This window comes from Tachyglossus aculeatus, chromosome 7, assembly GCF_015852505.1.
Source record: "Tachyglossus aculeatus isolate mTacAcu1 chromosome 7, mTacAcu1.pri, whole genome shotgun sequence".
In the NCBI taxonomy this organism is placed as follows: Eukaryota; Metazoa; Chordata; class Mammalia; order Monotremata; family Tachyglossidae; genus Tachyglossus; species Tachyglossus aculeatus.
In genome coordinates this window covers 14329487-14351238 of record NC_052072.1, presented here as the reverse complement: position 1 = coordinate 14351238, position 21752 = coordinate 14329487, and the positions used below count along the sequence as shown (strand labels likewise).

Here is a 21752-nt window from a genome sequence, read left to right as displayed (position 1 = left end):
CCTCCTCTCCCCACTCCGCCCCTAGCCCAAAGCCTCTCCAGCAGAGAAGTGGGGACCAGCAGGCCAAGAGGGAAGTAGCATGGCTTAGTGGATAAAGCACAGGCCTACAAGTCAGAAGGACCTGGGTTCTAATCCTGGCTCCACCACGTGTCTCCTGGGTGACCTTGGACAAGTCACTTAACTTCTCTGGGCCTGTTACCTCATCTGTAAAATGGGGATTGAGTGTGAGCCCCATGTGGGACAGGGACTGTGTCCAACCTGATTAACTGTATCTACCCCAGTGCTTAGAACAGTGCTTGGCACATAGTAAGTGCTTAAGAAAAGCAGCGTTTAAGAGAAGCAACAAGGCTTAGTGGAAGGAACACGAGCTTGGGAGTCAGAGGTCATGGGTTCAAATCCTGGCTCTGCCACTTAGCTATGTGACTTTGGGCAAGTCACAACTTCTCTGTGCCTCAGTTACCTCATCTGTAAAATGGGGACTAAGATTGTGAGCCCCATGTGAGATAACCTGATAACCTTGCATCTACCCCAGTGCTTAGAACTGCGTTTGGCACATAGTAAGTGCTTAACAAACATCATCATCATGGGCTGAAGCCACGGCCCAGGGTCAATGGGGAGAAACCCCCAGGGCAGACAGCTTCCCCCTTGCATGACCTCTGGGAAAGAGCTGGAGGAAAGAGTAACTTTTCCCTCTCACCTCCCCAACCTGCTGTCCCCCAGCACAGGACCCTTCTGACCTCCACACCTCTCAACAGCAGCTGACAAGCAAGAAAGGAAGCATCTTCCAACCAGAGACGTTTATAGCACGGACTCACTCCCATGGCTACCCTTAGGGGTTCCACCTGACAGCTCTCTAACTGTGGGGAGAGAAGTTCCAGGGAGAGGGAAACCAAAGGAGGCAGCCCTAACAATATCTTCCTAGGGAAACCCCATTTCAATCCTTTGCTGACCCCCCAACAAGGCCCCGGCCCCCACTTACCTGAAGGGATAGCCGAACTGAACAAGGATGGCGCTCACATCCTTGGCATCGTTGTTGCACCTGACCGTGGCCCCCGTCTCCCCGCTGTATGAGCCGCAGCACCCGAAGGCGAAAATAGCAAAGAGCTGCACGGGAAGGGAGTGACCAGCGGGAGAGTCAGTGGACCCCAGCCAGACCCCCCTGGACCCCCGTTTCCCCCTCCCTTGCCAGGCAGAGACCACCAGAGCCCAGCTTCGCAGCCTCCAGTAGAGTATCTGTTTGTTGCACTGATGACCGTGGCTACACAACAGCTCAGGGGTCAGGACTGATGCGGAGGACGGTCTGCACTGTGGAAACGGCATGACTGTGAAGCAGTGTGGCTTAGCGGATAGAGCATGGGACTGGGAGTCAGAAGGGCCTGGGTTCAAATTCTGGCTCCACGCTTATCTGCTGTGTGACCTTGGGCAAGTCACTTCACTTTTCTGTGCCTCCGTTACCTCATCTGTAAAATGGGAATTGACACTGTGAGCCCCACATGGGACGGGAACTCGGTCCAACTCAATTTTCTGGTATCCACCCCAGCACTTAGTACAGTGCCTGGCACATAGTGAGCACTTAAATACCACCAGTTCTCTGGGCCTCTGTTATCTCATCTGTAAAATGAGGATTAAGACTGTGAGCCCCATGTGGGATAGGGACGAAGCAGCATGGCCTAATGGGCCTGGGAGTCAGAAAGTTGTGAGTTCTAATCCAGTCTCTGCCACTTTTCTGCTGTGTGACCTTGGACAACTCACTTCACTTCTCTGTGCCTCAGTACCCTCAAGTATAAAATGGGGATTGAGACTGTGAGCCCCACGTGGGACAGGGTTGGTGCCCAACCAAATTTGCTTGTATCCACCCCGGCACTGTAGTACAGTGCCTGGCACATAGTAAGTGCTTAACAAATACCACAATTATTATTGCTGTTATTATCTACCCCAGGGTTTAATACAGTTCCTGGTATATAGTAAACGCTTAAAAAATACCAAGAAAAGAAAGAAATAATAATAATTGTGGTATTTGTTAAGCACCTAGCGTGTTCCAGGAACTGTATTAGCATTGGGGTGGATACAAGCAAATTGGGTTGGACACAGTCCCTGTCCCTCATGGGGCTCACATTTCAATCCCCAGTTTACAGATGAGGGAACTGAGGTACAGAGAAATGAAGCGACTTGTCCAGGGTCACCCAGCAGACAAGGGGCAGAAACAACCCATCCTCTCTGAGCCCTCCATGGAGACAGACAGAGTCCGGTCACTCACGATTACCCCAGTTCTTACTCCCCGGCCCATCTCTGTGGTGGGTTTCACCGTCTCCCTGAGGACCAGCCACAGGCATTCTGCCTCTCTAGGAATTCCACCTTCCTTGTTCCTCAGTGTCTGTGTCATCTTTCAACTGAGAGTCCCTCCTTAGCACAGTGACTGCTGAGGATTCCCAACTTGAGAGTTGATTCTTTTTTTTTTAATATGATATTTGTTAAAAGCTTACTGTGTTCCAGACAATGTATTAAGCACTCAGGTAGATACAAGCTAATCAGGTCGGATACAGTCAATGTCTCATATGGGGCTCACAGCGTTAATCCCCATTTTACACATGAGGTAATAGAGCCCTAGAGAATTTAAGTGACTTGCTCAAGGTCATACAGCAGACAAGTGGTGGAGCTAGGATTAGAAGGCCTATATTCTATCCACTAGCCTACTTTGCTCCTCCAGCGAGGGCAAGTGGAGATGAAGCCTATTCGGCTGGCTTCTCCTGGAGTTTGCTTTGGTTTCCATGGTTGGGGTGTGGAAGTTTGTTTGATGGTTTGTCTGAACCGAGAAACACAGAGGTCCTGTGGATAGAGCATGGGCTTGGGAGTCAGAAGGACCTGGGTTCTAGTCCCGTCTCCACCACATGTCTGCTGTTTCTACTGTGCAAACTTGGGCAAGTCATTCAACTTCTCTGGGCCTCAATTTCCTCATCTGTAAAATGGGGATTAAGACTGTGGACCCCAAATAGGACATGGACTATGTCCAACCTGATTAGCTGATGGTATAAGTTAATGCTTAACAAATACCATAAAAAAACTAATAACCAGGAAAATCCATGTGCCCTGGGATTCTCCTCTTTGCGGTTTCCAAACCAATCCTGGGAAGGAGCTGATCAGGAGGATGAGAAGGAGAAGGAGAAGGAAGAGGGGTAGGATGATGAGGAGGAGGAGGAGAAGTAAGAGGAGGACAAGGAGGAGGAGAAGGAGAAGGAAGAGGAGGAAAAGGAAGAGGAGAGGAGAACAAAAAGAGGAGGAGGAGGAGGAGGATGACCATGATGATGACAGTGAGGATGAGAAAGAGGAGGAATAGGAGGAGGAGGAGGATGACGGCAACACTGACGATGAGAAAGAGGAGGGCGAGGAGGAGGATCACAGTGATGATGAGGATGACAATGACAAGGAGGATGAGAAGGAGGAGGAATAGGAGGAGGAAAAGGAGGATGATGATGACGATCACGCTGATGAGGAGGAGGATGAGGAGGATGAGGAGGAGATAGGTGGTGGTGTCTCACCAACTATCTTCAAGTTCAGAACTGTGGGGACACCAAAAACTTCTCTGAGGTCCTGCCGGCCTATTGTTGCCAAGAACCCCTGCTCTCTAGCCCTGGGCCATTGTGAGGACTACTCTGCCCTAGCCTTTAAGGACCCCCAATAAATCATCTCAGGCAAAAGGGACTCCTGGAAATGAACTTTCATTCACAATCCCTGTCAACTCTCCCCATCTCACTCATCAGTTTGAAGCAGAGTGTCCTAGTGGAAAGTACACAGGCCCGGGTACCAGAAAACCCGGTCTCTAAACCTGGCCCTGCAACTTACCTGCTGTGTCACCCTGGGCAAGTCACTTAATTTCTCTGTGCCTCAGTTCCCTCATCTGCAGAGTGGTAATTCAATACCTGTTCTCCCTCCTACTAAGACTGTGAGCCCCATGTGGGACCCAACTATTTTGCATCTACCCCGGTGCTTAAAACAGGGCTTGACAGTAGTAAGTACTTAACAAATACCATTATTATCTCTATGCCTTGATTTCCTCACCTGTAAAATAGGGATTAAGACTGAGCTCCATGTAGGAGCTCAAAAATCCTCAAAGATTCCTCAAAAATCTCCAGTGGCTACCAATCAATCTGCTCATCAGGCAGAAACTCCTCACCCTGGGCTTCAAGGCTGTCCATCACCTCTCCCCCTCCTACCTCACCTCCCTTCTCTCCTTCTACAGCCCACCCCGCACCCTCCGCTCCTCTGCCGCTAATCTCCTCACCATACCTCGTTCTCACCTGTCCCGCCATCGACCCCCAGCCCACGTCCTCCCCCTGGCCTGGAATGCCCTCCCTCTGCCCATCCGCCAAGCTCGCTCTCTGCCTCCCTTCAAGGCCCTACTGAGAGCTCACCTCCTCCAGGAGGCCTTCCCAGACTGAGCTCCTTCCTTCCTCTCCCCCTTGTCCCCCTCTCCATCCCCCCCATCTTACCTCCTTCCCTTCCCCACAGCACCTGTATATATGTATATATGTTTGTACATATTTATTACTCTATTTATTTATTTATTTACATATCTATTCTATTTATTTTATTTTGTTAGTATGTTTGGTTTTGTTCTCTGTCTCCCCCTTTTAGACTGTGAGCCCACTGTTGGGTAGGGACTTTATATGTTGCCAACTTGTACTTCCCAAGCGCTTAATACAGTGCTCTGCACACAGTAAGCGCTCAATAAATACAATTGATTGATTGATTGATTGATTGACATGGACTGTGTCCAAACTGATTAATTTGTAGCTACCCCGAAGCTTAGTACAGTGCCTGACACATTGTTATTATCATTATTATTATTATTCCTGTTCTCTTTCCCATTTGGACTGTGAACCCCATGTGGGACAGGGAGTATATCTGACCTGATTATCTAAGTGCTTTGTGATTATCTATGTGCTTTGCACATAGTAAGTGCTTTAATAAATGCCATCATCATCATTATTATTATTAGTGTTTAGTACAGTGCTAGGCACATATTAAGTACTTAATAAATGCCACGATGATTATTATTAACCTGTTACTCCCCAGCTGGCTCTTTTTGTTCCTCCCGAGGTAACCTTCTAACTGTACCTTACTGTTGGTTTTCCTTCCTCCATCTCCTCACTCACTCTGTTCTCACAGCCTGGAACTCCCTCCACACTTTTTCCCCTCCAATCTGACACTATAACTCTCCCCTGACATTCAAAGTCCTCCAAAACTCCCACTTCCTCCAACAAATCTTCCCTGACGATTTCCTCACACCTTAAGTTATAGCAATCCAATTGCCACCTCCAATACTTCTGTATTTATTTCAGCATAAGTAGATGACTCTATTTGTAAATATGTTTAAGTCTGCCTCCCCCATTAGAATATAAGCTCCTTATAATAATAATATTGATAATGATTGTGGTATTGGTTAGCTCTTACTATGTGCTAAGCTCTAGGGTGGATTCCAGGACCGGATTTAGTGCTTCAGTTTTTCTTTTCCAAGGGTTCAGTAGAGTGTATGGAACCCAGTGGGTGGTACATAAATATCATTATTACAACAACTACTGCCCGAGAGCACCAGACACTTATGGCCCAGTCCTGGGAAACTAGTATGTATGAATCCATGCTGTAGCATGACCATAATCTCAATTGTTCAGGGAGGTGGTCATTCCCTTCCATGTGATTTGGCTTGACCCCTCAGCAATTTCTTCACCTACTTCACAATAATGATAAAAATAACTATGATATTTGTTAAGTACTTAAGCATCATGTCCTAGTTGATAAAGCAAGGACCTGGAAATCAGAAGAACCTGGGTCATAATCCAAGCCCCACCATTTATCTGCTGTGAGACTTTGTAACTTCTCTGTACCTCAGTCACCTCATGTGTAAAATGGGGATTAAGACTGTGAGCCTCATGTAGGCCATGGACTGTGTCCAGACTAATGAGCTTCTATCTACCCTTGGGCTTAGTACAGTGCCTGGCACAAAGTAAGTGCCTAACAAATGTCATACCAAAAAAAAAAAGCACTGCATTAAGCACTGGGGTAGATATAAGTTAATCAGGAAGTGCACGGTCCTACATGGGGCTGCCAGTATAAGTAGGAAGAAGAACAGGTATTGCAATTCCATTTTACAGTTGAGGAAGCTGAGGGACAGAAAAGGGAAGTGACCTGTCCTAGATCACCCAGTGGGCACGTGGTGGAACTGGGATTAGAATCTAAGTCCTCTAACTCCCAGGCGCATGTTCTTTTCACTAGGCCACACTGCTTCCCCATCTGCATATTTTCATAAGTGTCTGGAGATAGAGGGGAGGCTCCGAACCCTGACTATTTTTTAGGAGTGCCAAGTCTCCATGCTTGGATTCACCCCTGCGCATTTGACACTCCTTCAGCATTCCATCCAACAGAAGTCTATGATCCCAGCTGGACCTGGGACCCTCAAAATCCTCTCTCTCCTCATCCACCTTCCCACCACCCTCACGTCTAGCACATCCAGCTGTCTGTCAATCAATCATCAATCAATCCTACGTATTGAGTGCCTACTGTGTGCAGAGTGTTTAACACTTGGGAATGTACAATAGGGGTAAAAGACATGATCCCTGCCTGCAAGGAGCTTCCAGTCTAATGTTGGGGTTAACGAATGCAACTAATTCAAAGATATGAGGAAAAGCCTGTGACAGTGCCTCTCTGGATTCCAAATGTAGGTGAGTGGCAATTGTAGCCCTCTTCCTACTATTGGAAATACCCATCTCAGGAGTCCAAATGGAATAATGTGCTGGGGCTGAGGTTTATTTTTGCACAGGCTAACTGGGCTAGGGCTAACTAGGCTCAGGCTAACTAGATTTGGGCTAAAACTAGGCTCAGTCAATCAATCATCAATCAATCATAGTTATTGAGCACTCACTGGGTGCAGAGCACTATACTAAGCATTTGGGAGAGTACAATACAACAGAGTTGACAGACACGTTCCCTGCCCACAGTGAGCTCACAGTCTAGAGGGGGAGACCGACATTAATATAAATAAATACATAAATTAAGGATAGGTACATAAGTACCTATCCTTATACCTTATAAGTACCCCCCCCCCCCCTCCTTTTAGACTGTGAGCCCACTGTTGGGTAGGGACTGTCTCTATATGTTGCCAATTTGTACTTCCCAAGTGCTTAGTACAGTGCTCTGCACACAGTAAGCGCTCAATAAATATGATTGATGATGATAAGTGCTGTGGGGCTGAGGGAGAGGTGAATAAAGGGAGCGAATCAGGGTGACGCAGTAAAGACAAAATGAGGGCTCAGTCAAGGAAGGCCTCTTGGAGGAGATGTGTCTTCACTAAGACTTTGAAGCGGGGGAGAGAAATTGTCTGTGAGATATGAAGAAGAAGGTTATTCCAGGCCAGAGGCAGGTCGTAGGCAAGAGATCAGTGCTAAGATAGACGAGATCAAAGTACAGTGAGTAGATTGGCATTAGAGGAGTGAGGTGTGAAGGCTGGATTCTAGAAGGAAAGCAGTGAGGTGAGGGAGGAGGGGGCAAAAGTGATTGAATGCCTTAAGCCGATGGTAAGGAGTTTCTGTTTGATGCAGAGGTGGGTGGGCCACCACTGGAGGGTCTCGAGGAGTGGGAAAACATGGACTGAACATTAGGCTCAGGCCAACTAGGCTAGGGCTTGGTAGGCTCAGGCTGGAGTGGGCATTTTTAATTGTCATATTTATTAAGCGCTTACTACATGCCATGCACTGTACTAAGCAGTGGGGTAAATACAAGATTATCAGGTTGGACACAGTCTCTGTCTCACATGGGGCTCAAAGCCTAAGTAGGAGGGAAGAAGATTTACATTTTACAGGTGAGGAAACTGAGGCACAGAGGAATTAATTGACTTTCCCAAGGTCACGGAGCAGGTACGTGGGAGAGCCCAAGGTCACACAACAGGTAAGTGGCTGTGCTGGGATAGAACACAGGGCCTTTGACTCCAGTGCTGCTTTAAAGTGGGGACTGGTTCTTCAAACACCAACCCATTCTACCCTAACACCAGTGATGAGCACATCCTAGCTCATCACTTGGGAATGCCGGGGAAGCAGCGTGGCTCAGTGGAAAGAGCATGGGCTTCGGAGTCAGAGGTCAGGGGTTCAAGTCCCAGCTCTGCCAAATGTCAGCCGTGTGACTTTGGGCAAGTCACTTAACTTCTCTGGGCCTCAGTGACCTCATCTGTAAAATGGGGATTAAGACTGAGAGCCCCCTGTGGGACAACCTGATCACCTTGTAACCTCCCCAGTGCTTAGAACAGTGCTTTGCACATATTAAGCGCTTAATAAATGCCATTATTATTATTATTATTATTATTATTATTATTATTATTATCCAAACTCACTAAGCTCACTCTCATTGGCATCTCCAAATGGGTCCGTGGGTGGGGAAGAACCAAGGGGAAAAACTAAACCCCAGACCACAGTGGAGAGAGTTTGGATCAATCAATCCATCACTGGTATTTATTGAGCACTTACTGTGAGCAGAGCACTATACTAAGCACTTAGGTGAGTATCAGAGTTAGAAGATATGATGATTGTCCTCATGGAGGTTACAATCTAGTAATAATAATAACAATAATGGTATTTGTTAAGCACTTACTATGCGCCAAGCACTGTTGTAAGCACTTAGGGGAAAACAAGATAATTAGGTTGTCCCACGTGGGGCTCACAGTCTTAATCTTCATGTTACCTCATCTGTAAAATGGGGATTAAGACTGTGAGCCTTGTCATTTTACAGATGAGGTAACTGAGGCAAGAAAAGTTAAGTGGCTTGCCCAAGGTCATACAGCAGGCAAGTGGCGGAGCTAGGATTAGAACCCACGTCCTCTGACTCCCAAGCCCAGGCTCCTTCTACTATGCTACACTGCTTCTCATGCTTCTCACTCCTCCAATGCCAAGCTAGTACAGAAGCAGCAGATGTAGCCTCTCAGAATGGAAGGAAAGGCCACTCCCTGCCTCCTGATGCCCCATGCTCTGATTGGCGAATGATCAAGGGAAGCAGCATGGCATAACGGAGAGAGCCTGGAATTCAGAACATCATGAGTTCTAATCCTGACGCTGCCACTTGTCTGCTGTGTGACCTTGGGGCAAGTCCCTTTACTTCTCCGGGCCTCAGTTATCTCATCCGTAAACTGGGGATTGAGGCTGTGAGCCCCACATGGGACAGGGACTATGTCCAACCTAATTTGCTTGGATCCACCACTGTGCTTAGTACAGTGCCTGACACATAGTAAGTGCTTAACAAATGCCACAATCTAGCAGAGGATTTTCCAGGATAAACAAGACCCTCTCCAATGAGAGAGCTCTCTTACTCCCTCCACCCCACCAGCTTTTTACAATTAATTTATTATTTTTTATGATTTTTGTTAAACACTTACTGTGCCAGGCACTGTTCTAAGCACTGGGGTAGATACAAGCTAATCAGTTTACGCTGTCAGAAGAACTTTGGTTAAAACTTACCTCAACCCCTAATCTCAATCCCTCCACCCTCCACAGAAATTACATATACAATTTCTTTGAGCAGGAAATGGTTCTTCATTCTGATTTGAATTTTTCTATTTCATTGATGTCACAGACACTTCTAGCTCCTTCATGCTTTTGCAATGACATCTGTGCAAAGACTCAAAGGCTGGCTGCAGGACCAGAAGAGTCAGAGACCAAGATGCTGACTGAACCCAAAGGCAGACAGAGAGGAAAGGGGGATCAGTTTTGTATAACAGAGGGTGAGCAGTTGAGAATCGTAAAAGTGGGAGATGAGTTTTAACTCTCAGAGCAACTGCTCTGACCCTGAGAGCGGGTTCTGGATTGTCTACTCCAGCAAAATTCTGTGTAAATCGCCATTTAAAGACCCCAGGTGGCCGTCAGAAGGTCGCAGAAGGAGGAGGAGGAGAAAGATGGAGAGATTGGAGGAGAGAAAAGAAGAGAGAGAGGAAGAAATGGGAAGAGATGTGAGGAGAAACAGGAAGAGATGTGAGGAAAAACAGGAAGAAGGAGAAAACCAAGAGCTGGAGGGAGAAATTAAAGGATGGGAAGGGAGAGACAGGAAGGGATAGGAGAAAAAAGGAGGGACAAAAGGAGATGAAAGGAGAGACGAGGAGCTAGAGAGTGAGCTAGGAGGAGGGGGAGGAAAAGGAGGAGGAGATGGAGGGAGTAGGAGGAGGTGTTTAGAACAGTGCTTGGCACATAGAAAGTGCTTAACAAATACCATAATTATTATTATTATTATTATTATTAAAAGAGGAGAGGAAGGAAGAGACTGTCTAGAGGAGGAATCCTACGAAGAACTTTCCTTGGAGAGACAATTCCATGAACTAGTGGTCTCAGTTTCTTTCCTGCCCTGACATTTACCTGATAATTCCCTTTGCTCCGTTAACAGTGTGGACATACAGCCTAGGTTCTACCTCGGGCAGCACTCACTTGGCCCTGCGTAGAGCAGAACTGAGACACTTCCCTCCCAAGCAAACCTATTACTGATCCTCATTTGAGACTTTCCTGGCTCCAACCTACAGCTCCAAACCATGTCCCAACCTCCTTCAAAGAGCTCCTAAAAAGTTACCTCTGCCAAGAGGCATTCTATAACAAAGCCCTACCTTCCTGATCCTGCTTGACATCAGCCAGGTTGGCTTCCAGGGGCATAACTGTTTATTTATTTATTTATTTATTTGTTTGTTTGTTTGTTTGTTTATTTATTTATTTATTTTTGTGTTTATGTGTTTATTTATTAACACATTTAATTACTTCAATTTTCTCTGTCTTTTATCCATTGTACATTGGGCAATTTCTGTCTGCCTTAAATTGTAAGCTTCTCCCGGCAGGGGAGTGTCTCTGAGGTCTATTGCTCCCCAAGAGACTAATGCAGTGCTCTGCACATAGTACTCAGTCAGTCATATTTATTGACCGCTTATTGTGTGCAGAGCACTGTACTAGGAGCTTGGGAGAGTACACTATAACAATATAACAGACGCATTCCCTGCCTTCCATGAGCTTACAGTCTCGTCTTGCCGTATGCCGTCGAGTAGTTTCTAACCCATAGTGACACCACAGACACATCTCTCCCGGAACGCCCCGCTCCCCATTTGCAATCGTTCTGGTAGTGTATCCATAGAGTTTTCTTGGTAAAAATCCAGAGGTGGTTTACCATTGCCTCTTTCTGCACAGTAAACTTGAGTCTCCACCCTCGACTCTCTTCCATGCCACTGCTGCCCAGCACCGTTGAATTTTGACTTGGAGCAGATTGCCTTCCATAGCCCAAGCTAGGAATGGAAGGGGTAGGCCTCTGCTTGACTTTCCCTCCTGTAGCTGAGATTGGTAGAGTACTGGAAACTCTCCAGGAGTGACCCTAAGAGGGGTGCTCACAGTCTAGTAGGCACTAAATACATCCTGTTGGTGATTGATGATGATGATGATGTTGGGGACCTTCCCACAGGGAGGACCAGGGGACTGCTCACTGGCTTCTGGGACACCAATGATCTCCTGCCCTGAAAGAAATCTAACCACTCAAGTGGTCACCCCACATCAGGACCATGGCTTGTGGGATAACCTTAGTCCATTAGAGAATCCAAGATTTTTTTAATGGTATTTATTGAGCGCTTACTATGTGCCAGGCACTGTAGTAAGTGCTGGGGTAGAAACAAGATAATCAGTCTGGGCACAGTCCATGTCCCACATGAGTCTCACAGTGGAATAACTGAGGCTCAGAGAAGTGAAGTGATTTGCCCAAGGTTATCTGTTGCCCAAGGTTACTGTGCCTCAGTTACTTCATCTGTAAAATGGGGATTGAGAAGCAGCATGGCTTAGTGGAAAGAGCAGGGGCTTGGGAGTCAGAGGACACAGGTTCTAATCTCAGCTCCACCGCTCATCTGCTGTGTGACCTTGGGCAAGCCACTTCACTTCTCTGTGCCTCAGTTACCTCATCTGTAAAATGGGGATTAAAACTGTGAGCCCCACGTGGGACAACCTGATTACCCTGTAACTACCACAAGGCTTAGAACAGTGCTTGGCCCATAGTAAGCACTTAACAAATACCATAATAATAATAATAATAGAGACTGTGAACCCCACGTGAGACAGGGACTGTGTCCAACTCAATTTGCTTCTATCCAACCCAGCACTTAGTACACTGCCTGGCACATAGTAAGCACTTAACAAATACCATGATTATTATTATGATGATGATGATTTATCATGTTCCATCAGCCTTCATCTTTTCAGACAAGAGCCCAAATCTTGCCAATCTCCCTTGTGTGGAAGCTTCTCCATCTCCTTGATCATCTCTGTTGCCTTTCTTTGTATCTTCTCCAGCTCTTACGTGTCTTCCCTAAGATGTGGGGCCCAGAACAGAAAGCAGTATTCCAGATGCAGGCATAGAAGGGCTTTTTATAATGACAAAACCATGCCTTTGATTTTTTTCTATCAGTCACCTCATCAACAGCATTTACTGGGCCAAGCACCATACTAAGAGCATGAAAGAGAACTAAGAGACAAGGTCCCTGCTCTCATGGAGCTTACAATCTGCATCCCCTAATGAGGTCTGGCATTTGGTTGGGCCTTTCAGCATTTGGAAACTCTGATTTAAAAGAACAATCGATGAGGATCGCATTCTTGCATCATGACTGACAGCTCAGTGCCCAGTCAAACAAAGGGATTCTCAAGGTATACTATCTTGCATTGGCTCCTGATGAAATTCATCTGCCAGTTTTCAGGCCAATGGCTCAGCTTCCTGCAGACTATCTCCATAAGCCTGCAATTCTGCCACCTGGAAGAACTTCCTGTCATTTCCAAACTTGGAGATTTTCCTGTGCGCTTCCTCTTCCGTTGCACTTATGACAATGTTGAACAAAAGCAGTGCTAGCCCGGATCTCTGGAGGACCCCCTATTTACACTTCTTCATCCCCCAAAGTGGTCATCTACCCTTAGCCTTTGTTTCTTATCTGAGCTAGGCCTCTAATAAAAATCATAATCATGAACAATTGTGGTATTTGTTAAATTCTTACTATGTGCCAAGCATTGTACTAAGCACTGGGGTAGACAGTCAGTACCCCATTATCCCTAATCCCAAGATTACTCCCTTTTTCTTTTTAAAGTTTGGGGGCTTGAAGCTTGTACCAAGAGCTTTTGAAAATCTAAATACATTTCATTCACTGATTTCCCTTCATCCCCATGCTTATTGACCCCTTCAAAGAATCCTGACAAAGGAGTGAGGCGCCATTTTGTCTTTCCCCTAAAATGTTGTGCTTTTCTAAGTGTCCCCTGATCCCAGGTTTGATTGTGGATATTTTGCCAGATATAAAATGGGGATCCATCCACCTGTCTGTATTCTCCAGGATCCCCTCTGGAACACTCCTTGCGGATGAAAGGTTTCACTGGCAATCTGCCAGCTCCCTGGCACAGAGGCTGTTTGCAATGTTAAGTTATATGTTCTTGCCAGGAGTTCTGTAACTCCCCGCAAGTTCTGTCAGAACACCGATGATTGGAGTGATTGCTTTCATTTGAGCAGCATGGTCTCGTGGAAAGAGCATGAGCCTGGAAGTCGGGGGACCTAGGTTCTAATCCTGGGTCTGTGACTTGCCTGCTGTGTGACCTTGGGCAAGTCACTTAATTTCTCTCAGCCTCAGTTTCCTCACATGTAAATGGAAATGAAATACCTGTTTGCCTTTCCCCTTAGACTCTGAACCCCATGAGGGACAGGAACTGAATCTGAACCAGCCATCATTCTTTTTTACAGTATTTGTTAGGCACTTACTATGTGCCAGGTACTTTTCTAAGCGCTGGGATAGATACAAGGTAATCAGGTTGGACAGAGTCCCTGTCCCACCTGGGTCTCACAGTCTTAATCCCCATTTTACAGATGAGGTAACTGAGGCAGAGAGAAGTGAAGTGACTTGCCCAAAGTCACACAGCAGGCAATGGGTAGAGCCAGAATTAGAACCCAGGTCCTTGTGACTCCAGGCTCGTGCTCTATCTTCTAGGCTCTGTTGCTCTCTTGTGTCTATCCCAGCTCTTTGAATAATGCTTGGTATCTATTTGGTCTAAAACATCAGTTCCTCTGACCTGTCTGCTACAAAAAACAACTTGGATGTGGGACTTTCTCTAACATCCTTCTCAGTAAAGCCCAAATAATAATAATAATGATAATAATAACAGCATTTATTAAGCGCTTACTATGTGCAAAGCACTGTTCTAAGCGCTGTGGAGGTTACAAGGTGATCAGGTTGTCCCCTGGGGGGCTCACAGAATTAATCCCTATTTTACAGACGAGGTAACTGAGGCACAGAGAAGTGAAGTGACTTGCCCAAAGTCACCCAGCTGACAATTGGCGGAGCCGGAATTTGAACCCTGACTCAACAGCCTGTGCTCTTTCCATTGAGCCACGCTGCTTCTCTAAATAAAGAAATCACTGGACCCCATAGCGAACTCCTTTCCACCCGATTGTCACTTTTACTTCAAGATCATGGCGTAGCCCCACTGACTCATTCATTCATTCAATCGTATTTATTGAGCGCTTTCTGTGTGCAGAGCACTGTACTAAGCGCTTGGGAAGTACAATTTGGCAACAATTGTATTTGACTCCATAGCCAATTTCTTTTTCTTGTTCTATTCGAAAGATCTCTTACTAACAGCTATAGGTTCCCTTACAGAACATTCTTCAAAATTCTTTTTGTCCTGCTTGGTTTCCTGTTGGCCTCCGATTTGCCCCTTCCATGGATTTTCCTGTCCTCATTTGGATGATCTTTCCATTTTGAAAAGGATGACTTTTTCCACTGATGACCTCTTTTACCTTGGATGTTTCTATCCAGGAAGTGTTCACCTTCCTGGAGGCAGAGGACTGGATCAGATGACCTCTTCCAAAATTAGACTTCAAGGTTTTGATGCACTTGGTCGGCGTGCCTTGGACCCCAAGAAGGGTAGAGTTCACTGACTGCTTATGTGAAACCCAGTGAGGAAATGAGGTCATCCCAGAATTGTGTAGTTTGAAGGGTCCTGAGGGTCATTTCTTCCAGATCCCTGCCTCCGGGACTATTCCTGAGTGGCTTAGTGGATAGTGCATGGGCCTGGGAGTGAGAAGGACCTGGGTCCTAAACCCAGCTCCTCCACTTGTCTGTCATGTGACTTTGGGCAAGTCACTTAAACTTCTCTTTACCTCAGTTTCCTCATCTGTAAAATGACGATTAAGACTGTGAGCCCCAAGTGGGACAGGGACTGGGTCCAACCCGATTATCTTGTAACTACTGTAGTGCTTAGTGTAGTGCCTGGTACATAATAAGCGCTTACTATTATTATTATTCCTTAAGAAAAATAATGTCTCCCCCATTGCTCAGGATCCTCAGAGAGAGAAATGCCATTAACTGACAAGAAGTGTCACCAAAGAAAATGTGATCCAGAGAGGTTAAGCAATTTCCCCAGGTCACACCATGGCAGAGCTGTAGAAAAAACATGGGAGCCTCAACCCTAGTGCCAGTACTTCAGCGTGGCTCATGGAAAGAGGACGGGCTTGGGAGTTAGAGGTCATGGGTTCAAATCCCTGCTCCGCCAATTGTCAGCTGTGTGACTTTGGGCAGGTCACTTAACTTCTCTGTGCCTTAGTTACCTCCTCTGTAAAATGGGGATGAAGACTGTGAGCCCCACGTGGGACAATCTGATGACCTTGTATCCTCCCCAGCGCTTAGAACAGTGCTTTGCACCTAGTAAGCACCTAACAAATGCCATCATGATTATTATTATTACTGAATGACACGGAGTCTCTAGGCTTCGAGCTACTGCCACTTCATTCATTCAGCCTTCAGGGGAGAGATCAGTCCTCTGGCGGTGTTCCTCAAGTTCAGGGAGTTTCTTCCGCAGGTTCCAGGGGCCACCTTTCCTCTCTGGTGCCCTCTCGGTCCCTGGCTGCTCCAGCTCCGGGGCATTTAAGCTTTCCTCTTTTACCCTCTCCCCGCAATCCAGAGGCTTGGGTGGAGGAGCGGTATGTGCAGGATCAGAGCTTGGAAAGGTTATACCCGTCTCTGCAGCCATCAGGTATTTCACTTTCTCTGCCTCTCCCTCTCTCTGCCTCTCTCTCTCACTCTCTCTCTCTCCCCGCCCCCCCTCACTCTATTTCTCTCTCTCTCTCTGGAGTGAAATGTGAGAGGGTCCTGCCTGGCTGGGCTCCTTGCACATAGAAGGGCTGGCTCAGGGGCTCCACATGCCTCTTCCCTCTTAGTCCTGCGACGGAGTCCGTGGAAGCAACCTCCTGCCCCCAGTCCGCCCCATTCCTGCCCTGTGCCATGGGCACCTGTCACCGCCCACCAGCATGTCTTGAAACTCCCGGGGCAAGTGGCAGTTTCCCCTCGCCCCCCAGGGCAGGGGGCTGCCCCCCCCCCCCCCACCTCTCCATCGGGGTCACATTGCTTTTGGGCAGCGTCACTCCATGGACTCCCAAAATAGCCAGGGCCTTAGGAGTCACTAACCCACTGGAGAGCCTTGATGAAGCCCAGGGGTTCCTCCAGTCGCCTCCAGCGCAGCCCGAAGAGAAGTTGCTCCACCTGGGGAGTCAAGCAGAGGGGCATGATCAGATGGGGTGGCCAGGGGCAAGAGGGAAAAGGTGTGCACCGACAGACAGGCCGGACAGAAGTGGGGTGCGCAGGATCACCAGGCGGAACAAACCCCCAGAAAGGGGGGAGTCAGAGATTTAGGAGGCAATAATAATGATTATTATGGCATTTATTAAGCGCTTACTATGTGCCAGATACTGTATCAAGTGCTGGAGTGAGTACAAGCAAATCGGGTTGGACACAGTCCCTGCCCCACGTGGGGCTCCCAGCCTCAATCCCCATTTTACAGATGAGGCACCTGAGGCCCAGAGAAGTGATTTGCCCAAGGTCACCCTGCAGACGAGTGGCAGAGATGGAATTAGAACCCATGACCTGCTGACTGGCAGGCCCGGGTTCTATCCATTACGCAGAGCCCCTTCAAGGCAAGGAACTTCGGGAAGAGGAGACAGACTCTCCGAGGGGCAGGGACACCAAGAGAGTAGCCCGGGAGAGAGGAACCAAAGACGGGGGAGAAGAGAGAGAAGAGAGAGAGGGGAGAGCGGAGCCTGAGGCCGAAGGAGCTTGGCACATAGTAACCGCTTAACAAATACAGCGAGACTTGGTGGAAAAACGCAGAGGCTTGGGAGTCAAAGGACGTGGATTCTAATCCCTGCTCCGCCGCTTGTCTGCTGTGTGACCTTGGGCAAACCGCTTCACTTTTCTGTGCCTAAGATCCCTCATCTGTCAAATGGGGATGAAGACCGTGAGCCCCACGTGGGACACTCTGATTACCTTGCACCTACCCCAGTGCTTAGAACAGTGCTTGGCACATAGTAAGCGCTTAAGAGAAGCAGCATGGCTTAGTGAAAAGTGCCCGGGTTCGGGAGTCAGAGCTCGTGGGTTCTAATCCCGATTCCGCCACTTGTCAGCTGCGTAACTTTGGGCAAGTCACTTCACTTCTCTGTGCCTCAGTGACCTCGTCTGTAAAATAATAAATAAATAATGATGGCTTTTGTTAAGCGCTCACTACGTGCCAAACACTGTTCTAAGTGCCGGGCCCGTTGTTGGGTAGGGACCGTCTCCATATGTTGCCAACTTGTACTTCCCAAGCGCTTAGTACAGTGCACTGCACACAGTAAGCGCTCAATAAATGCGATTGAATGAATGAATAAAATGTGGATTAAGACTGTGGGCACCACGTGGGTCAACCTGATTACCTTGTATCTATCCGAGCGCTTAGAACAGTGCTTGGCACATAGTAAGCGCCGAACACATGCCATCTTTATTCTTAAGAAATATCATTATTATTGTTATTATGATTAAATGCCAGCAAAGCGGAAAAGGCGCCGAGGGGAGTGGGGAGCGGGGTTACCTGTTGCTGGGGCTCCTTGTCGGCGGTCCGGCCGCTGGTCTCCCCGCTGGCCATGCCGCCGGCCGGGGGCAGGGTCTCCCTGCTGGACGGCTGGGAGCGGCTGGGGGGCCTGGAGGGGCTGGGGGGCCCGGGGGCAGGCCCGGGGGGGCCCGGGGGCAGGCCTGGGCTTGGCGTCCGTTGGTCGGGGGTGCGGTGAGTGGGGTCTCCAGGCTGGGGCCCGGGGCCCGTGCGGGCGGGCGGGCGGGCGGGCTGGGGTCGCTGTCCTGGGCGGGCTGCCCCCTCTCCTCCGCCGCCCCCTCCTTCCCTCCCTCTCCGCCGCCCCCTCCTTCCCTCCCTCCCTCTCCTCCGCCGCCCGGCTCCCTCCCTCCCTCCGGCCGCCTGCCCCCAACCCCACCCCCAACACGATTCCGACTGCTGCCAAACTCACCGGGGAAACTTAGGACGCCGCCCCCACCCCCACCCCCTTCTCCCTCCTCCCGCCTCCCCCGGGACCCCCGCCCCGACCCCGGCCGAGGGGCTTCTTAAAGAGACATGACCCCTCCCTCCCTCGCCTCCGTGCCCCCCCCCCGCTCTCCTCCCCATCCCTTTCTCTCTCCCTCCCTCCCCCTCTCTCCCTCCCTTCCTCTCCCTCCCTCTCTCTCCCCCCTCTGCCCTTCCATCCCTCACTCTCCTTCCCTTTCTCTCCTCTTTCTCCCTCCTCCTCCCTTCCTTCCCTTTCTCTCCTTCTCTCCCTCCCTCCTCCTCCCTCCCTCTTTCCCTTTCTCTCTCTCCCTCCTTCCCTCCCTTCCTCTCCCTCTCTCTTCTTCTCTCTCCCTCCCTTTCTCCCTTCTCTTTCCCTCCTTCCCTCCCTTCCTCTCCTTCCCTCCCTTTCTCTCCTTCTCTCTCCCTCCTCCTCCCTCTTTCCCTTTCTCTCTCTCTCTCTCTCTCTCTCTCTCCTTCCCTCCCTTCCTCTCCCCCTCTCTCTTCTTCTGTCTCCCTTTCTCCCCTCTCTCTCCCTCCTTCCTCGCTTCCTCTCCCTCCCTCCCTTTCTCTCCTTCTCTCTCCCTCCTCCTCCCTTTCCCTTTTACTCTCTTTTTTCCTCCCTCCTTCCCTCCCTTCCTCTCCCTCCCTCTCTCTTTCCCCCTCTGTCTTTTCATCCCTCCCTTCCTCTCCCTCCCTCCCTTTCTATTCTTTTCTCTCTCCCTCCTCCTCCCTCCTTCTTTCCCTTTCACTCATTTTCTCTCTCTCCTTGCCTCCCTTTCTCTCCCTCCCTCTCTCAATCAATCAATCAATCAATCAATCGTATTTATTGAGCGCTTACTGTGTGAAGAGCACTGTACTAAGCGCTTGGGAAGTACAAGTTGGCAACATATAGAGACAGTCCCTACCCAACAGTGGGCTCACAGTCTAGAAGGGGGAGACACAGAACAAAACCAAACATACTAACAAAATAAAATAAATAGAATAGATATGTACAAGTAAAATAAATAAATAGAGTAATAAATATGTACAAACATATATACATATATACAGGTGCTGTGGGGAAGGGAAGGAGGTAAGATGGGGGGATGGAGAGGGGGACGAGAGGGAGAGGAAGGAAGGGGCTCAGTCTGGGAAGGCCTCCTGGAGGAGGTGAGCTCTCAGCAGGGCCTTGAAAGGAGGAAGAGAGCTAGCTTGGCGGATGGGCACAGGGAGGGCATTCCAGGCCCGGGGGATGATGTGGGCCGGGGGTCGATGGTGGGACAGGCGAGAGAGAGGTACGGTGAGGAGATCAGCGGCGGAGGAGCGGAGGGTGCGGGCTGGGCTGGAGAAGGAGAGAAGGGAGGTGAGGTAGGAGGGGCGAGGGGATGGACAGCCTTGAAGCCCAGGGTGGGGAGTTTCTGCCTGATGCGCAGATTGATTGGTAGCCACTGGAGATTTTTGAGGAGGGGAGTAACATGCCCAGAGCGTTTCTGGACAAAGACAATCCGGGCAGCAGCATGAAGTATGGATTGAAGTGGGGAGAGACACGAGGATGGGAGATCAGAGAGAAGGCTGATACAGTGGTCCAGACGGGATAGGATGAGAGCTGGAACGAGCAGGGTGGCAGTTTGGATGGAGAGGAAAGGGCGGATCTTGGCAATGTTGCGGTGCTGAGACCGGCAGGTTTTGGTGACGGCTTGGATGTGAGGGGTGAATGAGAGAGCGGAGTCGAGGATGACACCAAGGTTGCGGCCTTGTGAGACGGGAAGGATGGTAGTGCCGTCAACAGAGATGGGAAAGTCAGGGAGAGGGCAGGGTTTGGGAGGGAAGACAAGGAGTTCTCCCCCTCCGTCCTTCCATCCCTCCCTTCCGAATAATAATCAATCAATCAATCGTATTTATTGAGCGCTTACTGTGTGCAGAGCACTGTACTAAGCGCTTGGGAAGTACAAGTTGGCAGCATATAGAGACGGTCCCTACCCAACAGTGGGCTCACAGTCTAGAAGTAATAATAATGGTACATGTTAAGCGCTTACTAAGTGCAAAGCACTGTTCTAAGAGCTGGGGGAAATACAAGGTAATCAGGTTGTCCCACGTGGGGCTCACAGTCTTACTCCCCATTTGACAGATGAGGTCACTGAGGCACAGAGAAGTGAAGTGACTTGCCCAAGGTCACATAGCCGACTAGTGGTGGAGGCGGAATTAGAACCCATGATCTCTGACTCCCAAGCCCGGGCTCTTTCCACTTAGCCACGCTGCTTCCTGTCCCTCTCTCTCTTCTTCTCTCTCCCTCCCTCTCTTCTCTCTCCCTCCCTTTCTCTCCCTCTTTCCCTCCCTTCCTCTGCCTCCCTCTTTCTCTCCCCCCTCCGTCCTTCAATCCCTCCCTTCCTCTCCCCCCTTTCTCTCCCACTCTCTCCCTCCTTCCCTCCCTCCTTCCCTCCCTCCTCCCCTCCCCTCCCTTCTTCTCGCTCCCTCTCCCTCTCCCTCCCTCCCTCTTTCTTCCTCCTTCCATCCCCCTTCCCTCCCTCCTTATCTCCTCCCTCTCTCTTCCTCCTTCCCTTCCTCCCTCTCTCTTCCTTCTTCCCTCCCTCCCTCTCTCTCCCTCTTTCCCTCCCTCTCTCTCCCTCCTTCTCTCCCTCCTTCACTCCCTCTCTCTCCCTCCTTCTTTCCCTCTCTCTCCCTCCTTCTTTCCCTCTCTCTCCCTCCTTCCCTCCCTCTCTCCCCCTCCCTCCCTTTATCCTCATCACCGCCCTGGTCCCCTTTCCCAGTACCTCGAAGAAGCTCTGAGCTGGGACCTTGGGCTCCAGGGTTCAAGCCCTGCCTTTGGCTCTGACTCCCGGTGATCGCTATCTCCGTGCCCTGAAAGTTCCTCATCTGGATGATAAAACCATCCGGGGTCCCATTACCCTTCTAAAGTGCTCTAGGGAGATTTAGCGAGTTCGAGTTTGGAAAAGGCCTGAGGGATCCCAGAGGACTAGGAGCTGCCTCTCCCTTCTCCTCCTCCACTAACCAACCTTCCTGGATTGCTACGCCCCTCTCACACCCCTCCCCCCCTCCAACCCACCCTTCTGGAACGTTTTCTGAGAAAAGGAGTCTATCCCCTCTACTTTGAGGGAATCTACTCTGAGTGGATCTACTCTGAGTACAGTGCTCTATTCCAGTCTGAGAGGCAGCATGGCTCAGTGGAAAGAGCACAGACTTGGGAGTCAGAGGTCATGGGTTCAAATCCCGGCTCAACCACTTGTCAGTTGTGTGACTTTGGGCAAGTCACTTAACTTCTCTGGGCCTCAGTTACCTCATCTGGAAAATGGGGATTAAGACTGTGAGCCCCACGTAGGACAACCTGATCACCTTGTATCCTTCCCAGCAATTAGAAAAGTGCTTTGCACATAGTGCTCA

General features: G+C 49.2%; 1 protein-coding gene across 1 annotated transcript in view; it reads right to left on the bottom strand.

Annotated features, from left to right (window-relative positions):
• SYPL2 (synaptophysin like 2) overlaps positions 1 to 21752 on the bottom strand; it is a 52160-nt gene that overhangs the window by 9123 nt on the left and 21285 nt on the right. Inside the window, exons 2-4 of the mRNA XM_038748748.1 lie at positions 17913 to 18030; positions 16478 to 16552; positions 980 to 1104 (exon numbers count right to left, since the gene is read on the bottom strand). Of these exons, the coding sequence (XP_038604676.1) occupies positions 980 to 1104; positions 16478 to 16552; positions 17913 to 18030 (318 nt within the window). The remainder of the gene's footprint in view (positions 1 to 979; positions 1105 to 16477; positions 16553 to 17912; positions 18031 to 21752) is intronic.